The 13,919-nt window shown below is 45.0% G+C and overlaps 1 protein-coding gene and 1 long non-coding RNA gene across 3 annotated transcripts in view; one reads left to right on the top strand and one right to left on the bottom strand.

The window, feature by feature from the left end:
• Window positions 1-13,919, top strand: part of LOC140699834 (uncharacterized) — a 38,648-nt gene that overhangs the window by 5,443 nt on the left and 19,286 nt on the right. The window lies entirely within an intron of this gene.
• INA (internexin neuronal intermediate filament protein alpha) lies at window positions 398-12,033 on the bottom strand. The gene is made up of 3 exons (XM_072972353.1): window positions 10,895-12,033; window positions 3,616-3,740; window positions 398-2,419 (listed from the first exon to the last, which is right to left on the bottom strand). Exons 1-3 carry the CDS (start codon window positions 11,957-11,959, stop codon window positions 2,110-2,112), a joined length of 1,500 nt encoding a protein of 499 aa, XP_072828454.1. The 5' UTR covers window positions 11,960-12,033; the 3' UTR covers window positions 398-2,109.

Raw genomic sequence — 13,919 nt, 5'->3', positions numbered from 1 at the left:
AGTATAACCTCATCTTCAAAGAAGGAAAAGATTCGTATTATTTTGAAGAACTTTTTATCATGTGCTTTCTGCCAGTTCATTCCCAGAAATTTTCACCAAGCTAATTAAATCATTATCCAGGCACAGAATGCATTATTATCTTTCATCATCTGATTGATCTGATTTCCTGCTTCCTGCCATGAACTGTCCACTTAGTGCATTATGTGTTTCAGACCAGACAGTCTGCAGACTATAGCCCCAAGGCTTCGGCAGAGGGAAAAAAAACACTAAACAAAACTAAATGTGGATGCATGGAACAGAGAACATGATTTCTCAGTTATCTGGGATACAGCTGTCTCCCTGAAGCAAAACAGCGCTTCTCTGTTGAAGCAGCAGAAACCACAGAACACAAGTTATGTTGGTGGGATTCGTGTGACTTTTAATTCTTATTTTACTATTGTTTTACAGTTAAGTGTGGGGAGTAAAGACAGGGATAGAGTAAGGGAAAGGGAGAAAAATATTCTTTTAAGTTTCCTTGAATAATTGAAGCAGGTGCTAGGATAAGAAAGTTCAGTAAAAGCATCACGTCCTCATCACCACAGAGCTCTTAATGGAGAGATGTGACAGAGACATAGCAACTCTTTAGATGTGGTGGAAGTGACTCCAACAGAGAACTAATCCTGCATCAAACTGGGCAAACGTGGAAGGCTGGGCAATGCAGCTGCTACACAGTAGGGCAGATGAAAACCTGACCCTGTGGAATCTACTTCCTTGCATGTGAGCAGGAGCACGTGTGCCCTTCTCTGGTCTGAGTGTCTCTTCCTCTCCAACAGTGAAGGGAGACCCTACCAACCGTGTATCAGTGGGAAAACTGTTGGGTAAGACTCTTTTAGAAAAGAGAAATATTTCTTTTTTATACTTGCTGGTAGTATTGATTGACCAGAAGTGACTTCTTTTACTTTGGGGCAGTAGCACTGTGTCCTAGTGATAACATGATCTACACTTAACACTCTTAAAAGGCATAGGAGTGAAAATGAGGCCTCTTTAGGACCTGGACTAGTGGGAAGGGGAATATGTGGATTCTGTCTAAGGGTAAGGGCATGAAACAGCTAATTCTTTACCACCACAAATGAACTGACACAGATAAATGAGACCTTGGCTTTTCCCCTTTATACAAATACCTCTTCCAGCTTATACTGCTAAATCTAAGGTCAGCTTAATCACAGTTTGGAATTAACTATGACTGTGCTTCTAAAGGTGAAAAGCTACGTTCTTAATAAAGTATTCATTTTTCCTAATTAAATGGATTTGAATAAGCTGAGAGCCTAAAATCTAGGAACAGTTTTCATTATTTTATTTGTCGGGGGCAACCCTTACAACTTATCACTGCCATTTTTTTTTAAACTACAGAATTAGAAGGATATGAAATGGGCAGGGAGAAGTCGTTACACGAATCATAGAAATGGTCAACATGCATCTAATCCTACCTATTGAGCAAAGAGAGCTAAACGGGGCAAGTTCTTTTGAGAAGAATCTAAATGTGTTTAAATGGGACAAATACTACACTAGCCTTTTTTCCCCCCCATATGGAAGAAAAGGATATATGGACTTGAGGGGGGTGGGAGAGAAAGTGTCCATTACACAAACACCTATCATGTGTGAAACAATTCTGTCAGTGGTGTTGGGTGTGAACCGTGGGTTTATCTTTGGCAGTGATTTTATGTTTTAGATATCTAGAGTGAGATTATATAGCTGGATAATGGCTGGGTATAGTGAGTGAATATAGGTTTTAATTTCAACTCACAGCAAAATGATGATGATCACAGATTTAGCACCTCAGTTTGTACTTCCTCTGTACCTGAATCATCTATCGCTGTGAAGCCTGAGCTTTAGGTGAGAAAGCTGTACACTTAGATAACTCCTCTGTGATTGCTCTAGAACTGCGGTTTGCTTCAATCTAAGGTGTGGTTTTCTTATTAGAGAAAGAAAGTATTTAATGCTAAATATGAGACTGAAGCCTTGAAGACATTGTATCATGGTGACAGGTGTTTTGGATCAGGAATAGGCTGCTTAGCAAGTTAAATGCATATTATCCCTTCTTAAGCATTAACTTTTTTTTAAGCAACAGAATTATATTTTTTGGCTTGAAATGGTGCTTTCTTCTATATTTGATTTCTCGGTTTTCTTAGTAGATATTATTGTTTCCTCCAATATTTCTTCAAAACTTTCCCCTATCTGGGAGGTTTTCTTAGAGGCTACCTTAGAAGCCTCCTCTTCCTCCTCCTCTTTCTTAAGAGACAGCCCAGTGGATGAGATTTTGGAGGTGGTGGAGCTGAGGATTCTAGGTGGGAGCAGATAACTTGGATTGGGAAGTGGATTCAGCCCGGAAATGCTTAATCCACTGGTGCTAAAACGTGTCTCTTCGCCTTCCAGCAGTTTCCTGTAAATCCGACAGAGAAAAACTCTTAGGAAATCAGCTTGTAATTTTTTTTTTAAAGAACTTAAACCTCCAGCCCCTATTCATTCCAGATTAGAGAGATTTCACAGTTTCTTCATGAGATTGAGACCAATAAATATTGAATTCTAAGGCTAAAGACTTGGACTTTATCCAAAATGTGTGCACACACACACACACATATTTCTCACATACATCACTCACATATCTTTAGCACCAGCTGCATTTAAACCACTGTCAACGGGAAACCTATCTATTCGTAGACACATTTGAGAAAAAAAAATCTACAACTCCTCTTGGCCTCATCACACCCATTTTTGGCACTTAGAGTCTACAAAGCTCTAAGGAGAAGTAATTTTATTAATTAACACCTTAAGTGCAACAGGGATAAGATAAGAGGTCCATAAAGGAACTGCCCAATTCAGCCTGAACTTGAGATTTGTATTCTTCCAACGTGTTAGGGTGCAAAGGAAATGGAATCAACAATAACAGAAACCAGTGAACACAGCTGTTTCAGATTCCAGACTTTCCCCCAGCCTGGCCTAAACAGCATCATAAAAGAATGGCCCCCAATACCTTTTTTCTCATGACCCTAGTAATTTTTATCATCCTTTTTTTTTAAATCAGAAATTCAAAACACTATCAAATCCTCTTGGAGCTTTGTTTTAAAGCAGTACACATAGTGTAAGGAAAAAAAAGAAAAAAATTCTCCCATTTGGGGTTGAGTCTGAGCTCCTCCATCTACCTGCACTGTGACTTTGAGTAAGTTACACAGTCAGTCTGTGGTTCAAGTTTCCTCACCTGCAAAAAGGGTATATGACCTGATACCTAGATAATTTATATGCACTATAATTCTCAGCACACAGTAGTCATTCAAAAAATAGTACCTGCTGTTTTTTACCTTTCATAAAGGTAAATGTGGAATCCAGGGGGATACCTCACCTATTGGGACTTTCTATGTTGTATGAACCCTATTTTTACGGTCTGATGGGTTTTAGTTTAACCTCTGTGTACTCACATTATCTCCTTAAGCCCTAGCAGAGGTAGGTAGACTACTCCAGGACCAGTAAGGTGGAGCTGGGATATAACCAAGTTGAGGGCAGAGAGAGACTAAAACCACTTATTCGGCTAGCATTGCCCAGGTGACTGGATCTGCCTGGGTGAGTATGCCCTTTGAGTACCTGTAAGCTGCTATCTCAATGTCAAGAGCCATTTTGACATTGAGCAGGTCCTGGTATTCCCGAAGGTGGCGTGCCATCTCACTCTTGGTGTTCCTCAGATCATTCTCCAGCTGCCCAATGTTATCCTGAAAAGCAACATGTTCAACATATTTAGGCCAAACCAGCTGAAATGCATTGTGGTTGAGATTGAGAAAGCACAGATTCTCAACCCTGACTGCATATGAAAAATCCAGACCTTTCCCCCAGCCCAGATTCTGACTCATTTGTTCTGGGGTGAGGTCCCGGCATCTGCATTTTTTTCATAAAGGTCCCCAGAACACATGTGGACACATGGTGAGGGTTAGGAACTTCTACCACGGGGCACGTGGGTCTCAACTGAACACCAGGGAGATATTTATTTTTTACTTACTTACCATCCCTCCCTTGCTTGTTGTATTACTGCTGAGTCACTCAGTTGGTCCATGTCCTTTCCAAAACCAAAGCCTCAGGTTAGGAGCTTAGATTCAGAAAATTCCAACTGTGGAAAGCACAGAGAGGACGGGAAGTCTTCTCTGCCTCCATTCGTTTTGATGGTTTCCCGGAAATCTGCTACTCAATCACTTTACTGAAAGCGTTTCACATGACAGATAGGGAGGAAGCATAAATACTCCAAGGAATTTTTTTTTAATCCAAATGGCAGACTGAAATTATAATATTATTTAAAAAGAAACTAAATTTATATAATACTTTTGCTTTAAGTTCCTATAGGTGCAAACCCAGGCATAGAAGAAAAATAGCTTTAAATCTGTGATCCTTGGGCAGCCAGAGGATGTTTTAAAAACACAGAAGATTCTGTTGCTCATCTGGTTAAAACCCTCCAACTGCTCAGCCTGGCCTATACTCTTGCTCTTGCTCAGTGTGTTTCAGCTACCCTGGCCTTCTCTTTTGCTGCTTAAACATACCAAGTTCATTGCTATCCCAGGCCCTTTAGGCTGGCTATTCCCTCTGTTTGGAATGCTCTGGGGTGGGTCTTCACATGGCTGACTTCCCGTCATATTGAGATTCAGTTCAAATGTCCTCACCAGTTAGAAAAAAGCCCCCGTTTGAAAGTAGCCACTCTGCTCTTAGCTCTTACCATTATCTGAAATTACCTTATTCACTTACTTTCTGTTACCTCCTTCTATAACAGGGTTTTTCAACCAGGGCACTACTGACATTTGGGGCTGGATAATTCTTTATTGTAGAGGTCTGTCCTGTGAATTATAGGATTTTTAGCAGCATCCCTGACCTCCAGCCACTAGATGCCAGTAGCACCTGCTCTCCCTCTCGATTGAGATAACCAACAATGTCTCCAGACATTGCTAAACATCCCGGAGCAGGCAAATCGGTCCTGTTAGGAAACTACTACACTAGAGTGTAAGTTACATGGAAACAGGGACCTTTTCTATCTAGTTCACCCCTGGAAATCCACAGCCTAGCAAAATGCATACTGCAGATGCTCAGTGAATAACTGTTGAATGAATGATTGAATGATGCTACATAAACACTTCTTTTCTTATGACTTGAAAAAGTATGAGCAAATAACTTATATAGTTCAGTTGCAACTCTTATCAACATGAAGAGCAAAGTGATTGACAGTTATTTTCATGAAACAGTGATGCAGATAAACATATCAGAAACCTCAAGAAAGCAAGTGCTAAGAGACCCTTGTGTGGAGGTGATAAAGTGATGGTGAAAGGCAGGGCTGATACATCAGAAGGTGCAAACTTACAAATCAAGGGTATCTGCAGAAGGAATTAAAATTCATCCCACCTATCTGTTCTGTAAATATTGACAGGAATACTGCAATGAAGAGACTCAACTGATAGGTACAGAGCAAGGGATGATAAGCAGTGGGGAAAATACATGATACGCTGGACAGTGATGGAAATATTCCAAAATGTTTAAAAGGAATTTCACCAAGAAATTTTACTTGATGGTTGTTATATTTGAGGTTAAACTAACTTACAGGCAAGTCTACTAGTGATATATTAGGGGTAAGAGAATCAGTATTACTTTGCTAAGAGGGGAAAGAGCCTAGGGTAAAAGAAAAAGGAAGTGCTCTCATTCTACAGAGGAGCAAGAGAAATGTTATATGAAGAAAAGAAGAGGATTTCAGGAAGATCTTTGGGTTGCATTTCTTGCCCCTTGCATTTCTGCCACAAACATCTAACACACCTCAGTCAGTTTTCTATATTTTACTTTCTTCAAAACTTTCAGTTTTGTATATGGGAAATTATAATGTTTATTCTTTTCTGAGGTGTTCTGAGATCTTCAAGTTAGGATTCCACTTTAATGTTCCTCACATTATTATATGATGAGTCCATTATCCATTAAATTAGATATTGTGCATTAGAACAGCACTTGGCACGTAGGAACTGCTCAAAAAATGTTACTGATTTTTATTATTGTTAATATCATACCAGGTGACTCTCTACCCTTTTCATGATATGGAAAAACTAATCCTGAGCCCTCCCTACAACCCCTTAGATAACTAAAGAAAGCAATGTATAATAAAACTTAAATATCGGCAAGTTGGAGGCATATCCCTTAAAGCATCGGATATTTATTTTCTAATTTTTCACAAAGATGTACATCTTCATAACACATTTTTAAAAAATAACAATTTGAGGGGCTTATCTTAGTGGTAGAGTGTGTGCTTAGCATGCATGAGGTCCTGGGTTCAATCCCCAGTACCTCCATTAAAAATAAATAAGTAAATAAATAAGCCTAAATACTCCCTCCCCCCCAAAATAATTTAAAAATAATTTTTAATAAAAATTTAAAATAAAAACCTTTCTAAAGTGGTTTGTACTATTCTTACTTAGGATATTAAACATAATGCAAACTTTCTCAGCGACTAAGGGTTATGATAATGATCAATTATTTTTCTATAATCCTGTGATGTCTTTTATCTTTTAGGTCAACTAAGGTATATTAGGCTGTTCATTTCTACCCTAAATGGTCCTTTAGAGCAGTGTTTGAATTACTGTTTGCTACTTATTGGTTTTTTTTTTTGTCCTGAAAGTTGAACTAATCTGCTGCTACTCATTCCTGATGATGCCTGACTCCAGTGGTTCCTCTTCTGTGTCTTGTTGCAGGCTTGAAATCCAAAGAACAAAGTGCTTTAGAATCATGTAAAGTGACAATAAGCTGGGGCACCAGAAGGGCCAACTCCTGATATGTGATTTAGAGACAGATGACGTTTTGTCTCATCAGTAGGTTAATTAGGCCCTTTAAAAAAAAAAAACTATTTTGTCTCATACCTGTGTTTTCTGCAAAAGAGGTTGTTGGGGGCATGAGTTCTAGAGTGATGAAATTTTCTTGAACTTTTTCTGGTACACATTTCACATGTCTATTTTATGGATCAGAGTAGACAAAAAGCACGACTTTGCTCCTTTCAGAAGGAATTGTGCTGACTGCTGACCACTGCTCTTCAACGTCTAGTCTCTTTGTTTGCGTTCTCCTCCCCACACGAGGCTGTCTTGCATTGCCCTTCAAAAGCCCTGCCAAAGATGGCCTCCAGCTCGAAATCTGAGCAGAGCACTGCAGTCTGCCCCCTCCCCCAACCACGCAGCTGCTGCTGGCTTAGCCTGAGGGAATGGGAGAGAGGCACTCCCAGCTCCAGCGGGGGTCTCTCCTGGAGTAGCTGATATAAGTGCTGAGCATCTTCCTCAGGGCTGGAAGGATGTGGGAGTAAGAGAACTGGCCACACTAGCATCTGCAGTGGAGACTGGGAACAGCAAACAGTGCTGTGGGTCCCCTCACTTTTAGGGGCCTTCAGCCAGGTGAGCAGTAGTGTGCAGCACAATCTGATTGAAAGAGGCCATTCAGAATTACTGCTCTGACTGATAAACGATGGTGGGGAGAGAGGATTTCTATACGTGGTACACCTGCAGGTCACCTTATTCTCACTCTTGTCTTTGCTTCATCCCATCTTTGGTTGTTTGGGTTTTTTTTTTCCTACCATACTTTAAAATTTTGCATTATATGTATTTCTATAGGTTGATTTACATTGGAAAATGTGATTTAAATCAGTACACCCCAAAAATCAGTCTGAGGAATGACAGGACACAGTGCTTTTGTTGCATCTCTCTGGGCACCACCTGCGAACTACTGAATCCGTATCTTTGGGAGTGGGCCTGAGAATCTTTTTGTTAAGCCCCTAAGTAACCTTGGTTGGTCAATGGGTTTATTAGGAACCACTAGTTTCTTTGAGATTTTTGTTTTGTTTTGTTTTTCTGTTAAGGAGCTATCAGGGTGGCTCAAGTGACAATAATACAGTGAGGTAGAAGGGGCAAAAACAGAACAACACAAAGCAAAAAGCACATGGAAGAGTTGGAGCGAAAAAAAAAGGAGAGATAGGGACCAAAGGAAGGTTTTTTCCCCTTGAATTCTCATTTCAGAAATGGATCTATCAACCTATAGATTTATACGCAGCCACTGCCACCCCTAATCTCCAAGGGGCCAACCCCTTCTTGCTATTTAATTAGGCTGCATTCCAATCTCATACTGAGAGAAGAGGGCATACTTGGCTCATCTCCCTGGAGAGCATTAACTAATAGTGATCTTGATTGTTCATCAAGGTCTTTCAAGGAAAGCTGAAGCTTTCCAAGACTGACCATAGTGAAGGGCCAGGGCCCCCAGATGTCCTTCAAAGATGTCCTTAGACATCTCTGGCAGAACAGGCACTCTAATGGTGGTGAAGCAGCTATGACCCTGAACCAGAATCACCCTATGTCAGAAATGAAAAAGCCTTCAGCTAAAGAGGGTGGCTGCATTTGGCTTCTGAAGACAACCCCCCTAGCGCCTCAAAATTTCTCCTGTTGCCTGATTCAGTCTCTCTCATACATCATTGTATGCTTATTAAGACACCCTGAACCATTCTTTACCCTTTCAAAAGTGTAATAAGCTTTCTTTCCTCAAGTAGGCTGTCAGCTCTCTGGGGCAGGAAAAATGTGACTTTAATGGGGCCTTCTTCTGCCTCTAAGAGGGTGGGAAACTTGCAAAGGAAAATGGGCCTACCACTAATCTCTGAAGCAGAAGAAAGAGAACAGCCTCCCATTGCTGCAGTGAAAGGGGAGGGGGAGGGGTGAGAGGGCAAGAAAACAATGGCTGAATCTCACTGTGGGAAAAGACGCTTCTCATCTCGGTCAGCACTGCTAAGATTGTTAGAGAGAATAGCCAGATGACACCCTTGTGACTTCAGGCCTTCAGGATCCGCACGTGACGATGTGAGCCCCTCCTCAGCCTTAGGTCCCAAAGGGTAAGATATTTCTATATATCTATAAAGATATATCTGTCGTCTGATCTCCTCTTCCACTCATAGCAGGTCCACTGAGGCTCTGAGGCTAAAGCTGATGGGGGCAGCACTGCAGAGCTGCAGATGCCGCAGTTTGTTTTTTGTTTCCTGCAGATTAGGTCTGGATGACCCTACTATTGTCTAACATTGAAAGCCCTTAAAGCAAACAAGACAAGCCAGACAATACTATCACTAGCTCTTAGAATGTAGGAGCTCTAACAAGCAAACAGAGGACATGGCAAAGTCCAGTTCAGATGGTAGTTGATGGATAAATTATCCTTTTTGTAGAAATACTGGGCTAGCCCTTCAGAAGACCACCTAGCTCATCCTTTGAGCTTCTAGAAGAAAACATGAAGTCTCAATTAACTAAATGTGATTAATTCAAGCCATCCAGAAGCTAGGCCGCATAGTGAAAAGTTCAAGTTACAGATTTTTGAAGCAGAATAGAAGTATTTATTTGAGTATGACTGTAATCCCCAACACCAAAACAAATGGTCCAAGCCAGCTTTCTTCCTTTATCAAAGGGAGTCATGTATAATGAACAGCAAATACTGCACACCACTAATTCTTTAGCTCCAGACTAAAATAGTATGGAGGTTTCACTCCTTTCTTGATTATATTTTATTAATGTTCTCAAATCTTATTAATTTCATCAAATGTAAACTTTGATCTTGGCTAGAATGGATTACTGCAAGTTTCCAAATTATTAGCATTCTATCCAATGAAGCTTTTATTGCACCTTGAAACTGAACCACACTATTTAGATTCTTTTCTACACATTTCACCTGCCTCTGTGCCCTTTGTGGTCATAAGCCCAGAATGTTCTATATAGTAAAACCGAAGATGCAGTGGCCTTTGTTTGGAGAGAAAAGGAGGAAAGAACCAATCAATACCTTCACAGGAGCTTAGAGGACAGGCAAAGATGGAAAAAAAAAGTGACCTATAACAAAGATGAACCTATCTCTGTGATTTATTATATGCACTTAGGATGGAAAAATGTTAAGGAAATGGGCATTTTCAAGTGGGACGTCACTGCTGCTGAGCAGATTAAGTGGTTTTTGTTAAGTGTTAAGCCATCCATGAAAGTGCAAATTGATGCTGTCCACGAGGTGACCTTTGATTGCAGGTAACCAAGACTGATGAGTTGGTGTTGCAGAAGAAAAAAAAAGTTAAAGCAGTTAATTGCCTAGAGAGTAGTAACTGGGACATGAGACAGGAGGTAAATTTCTGAGCCGCCGAACTCGAGATCAGCACCGAGGACAGCGCCCGACCATTCTCGTTTGCTAATGGGTGTAAAGCTTTCTTTAGGAAGAAATATCATCAGTCGGGCGACAAGGGAACCGTTTGTATGCTGGGGGAGGACAGAGCAGGGTGGTTATTACTAGCCCAGTCACCCATCTCGTTCACTCCAAATCTCTACTCCTTTGAGGGCACAACTCAAGACAATGGGATAGGACCCTTCCCAGTTCAGTCCAGCATTCTTCCCCCAACCCAAGGGCAGACCTACTCCATAAATATTTCCAGAGCACACCGAAAGCCTTTCGAAGTCAACCAAATAAGCCAGACAGCGGAAACAGCAACGCCAACCATGGAGAGGAGGCTGTGACCCACCCCGGTTGGGCTCACTCATACTTTGGGGTGGGGTCGCCAGTGTGTTCATGCCCATTTGCTGACAGGGAGGCGTGAGTTAGATTTCCAGACTCCAAAGAACAGAAGCTGATGGCTTCTTTGTTAGAAGGGCTCGGACAGGGACGTAAGTGAGGGGCAAGGAAAGAGGGCGTCCAGGCCCCTAAAATTAGCGGGAGAGACTCCAGGGCTTTTTGCTTGCCAACGCCTCCAGGCGGGACTCTTTCTCTCCCCTCCCTTATCCTCCCCCTGGTTCCTAGGGCCCCAACTGTGCGGGAAATATGCGCAGGGGAGAACAGGGTGCCCCGCCCTACACAGCACTCCAGCCTTTACCTGGTAGCTAGCCACCTCGGCACTGTGCCGCTCTTCCAGCTCCAGGATCTGTCTCTCCAAGGACTCGTTGGCCCCACGCAGCCCCTCGATCTCGATGGTGCGTGCCTGAAGCTGGCGCCGGTACTCGTGAATCTCCTCGCGGCTGGCCCGGATGGCCTCGGTGCTGCGCGCTGCCTGCTCGTTCAGGTTGGCAAACTTAGACTTGTACCACTCCTCGGCTGACTGCAGGTTCTTGGCGGCCAGGGACTCATATTGAGCGCGGATCTCTCTCAGCGCCGAACTCAGGTCTGGTTTAGCCACAGCCACGTCCACCTCGGCCGCGGCCTGCGACGACGCCTGCAGCGTGGCCAGCAGCTCAGCTACCTCCTCGTCATGCACCTGGCGCACAAAGGCCAGCTCGTCCAGCAGCGACTCCACCTTCTTCTCCAGGTCCAGGCGGGCCAGCGTGGCGCCGTCCACGTCGCGCTGCTGCGCCTTCAGGGCGCGCTCCGCGCCTTCGCGCCCGCGGCTCTCCTCCTCGCAGCGCGCCCGAAGCCGCTGCACCTCCTCGGCCAGCCCGTCGCGCTCCAGCAGGGCCTGCGCGCGCGCCGAGCTCGCTTCCTCCAGCTGCGCGCGCAGATCGCGCAGCTCGCGCTGGAAGAGCTCGCCGACGCGCGACGGCTCGGCGTGGCGCTGCCGCAGCGCGGCCAGCTCGGCTTCGAGCGCACGGTTTTGCGTCTCCAGCTGGTGCACCTTCTCGATGAACACGGCGAAGCGGTCATTGAGGCCCTGCAGCTGCTCCTTCTCGTTGGTGCGGATGATCTTGTACTCGTTGGTGCGCGCCGCCGCCTGACTCAGGTCCAGCCCGTCGGACGCCGGAGACCGGCGGTAGGCCAGGCCCAGGCCAAGAGACGAGACCGAGGAGCAGGCGGCCGAGGAGGCCACATTGCCGCGGGACAGCGACTGCGAACGGAAGCTACCCGGGCCGCCAGCCCCAGAGAGGCGCGAAGACAGGCGCGAGCCGTCTCCAAACACCTTGCGGTAGGAGGAGCCGGCGCACAGATAGTGTTCGGAGCTGAAACTCATGGTGCCGGGTCCAGGGCCGGGAGAGCGGCTGCAGCTGGAGCTGGAGAGAAGAAGAGAGGTGCGCCGGGCAGGGCGCGCTGGGGCGGTGTGCACTGGGTTTTAAGGCGTGGCGGGGGAGGGGGACTGGGGCGGTGCGTTGGGGGCGGAGCTCCTGCTCTGGGTCTGGCGGAGCGAGGGAAGGGGGGCATCCTGGTGCGGGGGCGGGGAAGCGCAGTGACTACCGCAGCGCCCGAGGACAGAGCCATTTGCGTAGCGCCCCCCACCCCCGCTGTCCGAAACGCCCCTCCCCAAGAATCACCTGCTTTGGAAGCGACTTGAGCGGAGGGGTGCCTAAACGATGTGCGTTTCCCATCCAGAAACCACAAGGCTCTGTCGCGTCCCTTGACCCTACCCCCCTTGTCCCCTTTAAGCCACCGGGAGGTTAGTGTTTTCTGGGAGGTGTGCTGTTCGCTCATGCTCACCCCAGAGCTCTCAAGCTTGAGGCCCTGTTTTCCCAGATAGAGTGGGGACCCTCAGGGCGCGGCTTTGTCCCCTCCCTCGGCCTGCTCGGGGTTCCCAGGGGAAAAGTGGGTCTACGTCAGAGCAGCTCATCAGCTGTTCCTCTGCAGCTCTCAAGAGCGCCCGGGGCTGGTGGTTGCGCTGAAAGCCTGCGACGCCCCTGGAAGAGAAGGGAGGTAGGTAAAGAGCGTGGGCCTGAGTTGCAGAGAGTGGAGAGAAGTGGAGGAAAGAGCTGGATGGCTGCAGTGGGCAGAGCTGAGATTCCCCTGCCACTTGTATAAGTGTGCTCTCTTGTTCACCACAGTCTGCAGCACTCTGCACTGAATAACGTCCGCCTTCTTAAGTCGTCTACTTTACCTGCCTGGCCCTGTACGCATTTGAGATTTCAGTCTGTGTAAATCTCCATCTGGCTCAGGAGGACCCCTTCTTGTGGAGGTCTGTCTTTGAACAAAAGAGGTCCCTGCAAACAGATTAAACTCCAAAAGTGGGGAATAGTGCTGGTGATTAAGCTGGCCTCCATCATCATCACACAGTGGTGGGAATCATAGAATGCGACCTGTAGAGATGAAGGCTGGGAGGAGTTAGTGTGGGGTCTGCGGTATGCACTCACTTTCAAATTTATAATCTCTCAGGATGTGGCTAAGGCTTTGGAGAGGGAGAAGGAAGAATTTTTAGTAGATTCCAGAATTCCAAACTGAAAGCCCTTCTTGAATTTGGAATCTGAAGGATATAGCTCTAGGATAAGTTTTACCTTCATGGGGGAAATGTTACCTGAGACAGACCACTAAAGGAAGGGGGGGTGAAGTCCTATGGGACTTTGGAGCATATTCTTGGCTTTGTGCTTTATGTTGTATAAGATGGTCAGGCCCTGCCACAGCCTGTCCCCATGGTTCCTTATCAGAGACCAAGACCTAAGCTAGAGGGACTCAATTGTGAGTTTGTGAGAGCTCTCAGTTGTGTGGGCTCTGAAATACCTGGTGCTTTGAAGAATGGAAGAGTGCTAGTGCTAACATTGCTGAATGAATGTTCTCTGCCAGCCATTGTGCCAGGAATTTTGCATAGGTTTACCTCCTTTGGCCACTCTTAAAGGTGGCCCTTACCCCCATTCTACAGATAAGAAACCAAGGCTTAGCTGCAGCACTCTGCATGAGATCACTAGCAAACAAACATATAATTTTCCCTCACTGCATAATTCTCCTTCTTAGAGCAATGAGACTCTTAATGTCTCTTTAATTTCCATGCAGCCAGAATAAGGCTATGTGGGCTTCAGAAAAGTTTTGACCAATAACAAAGTAGCAGGCTGGTTTGTAATTTAAAGAATCAGAGGTGATAGGTTTGAATTGTGGCTCCTGCCACTCACTAAGTGTGGGGATAACAATACCTATCTCCCCAAGGTCATGAATGATTGAGTTGATGCATGTGAAGGTGCTTTGTACAGGTATAAGGGGTTATTGTCATCATT

Source organism: Vicugna pacos, chromosome 11, assembly GCF_048564905.1.
Source record: "Vicugna pacos chromosome 11, VicPac4, whole genome shotgun sequence".
NCBI classification, from domain to species: Eukaryota; Metazoa; Chordata; class Mammalia; order Artiodactyla; family Camelidae; genus Vicugna; species Vicugna pacos.
The sequence above is the reverse complement of the archived record's forward strand: the minus strand, read 5'-3'. Positions and strand labels throughout refer to the sequence as shown.

Bases quoted from the DNA above. Each gene is read 5' to 3' on its own strand.
- INA (XM_072972353.1), bottom strand. From the start codon at position 11,959: ATGAGTTTCAGCTCCGAACACTATCTGTGCGCCGGCTCCTCCTACCGC. The intron at 3,741-10,894 runs GTAAAGGCTGGA...GTTGCTTTTCAG, and splicing joins CCGAGGTGGCTAGCTACCAG to GATAACATTGGGCAGCTGGA. The intron at 2,420-3,615 runs GTACTCAAAGGG...TCGGATTTACAG, and splicing joins ATTGAGATAGCAGCTTACAG to GAAACTGCTGGAAGGCGAAG.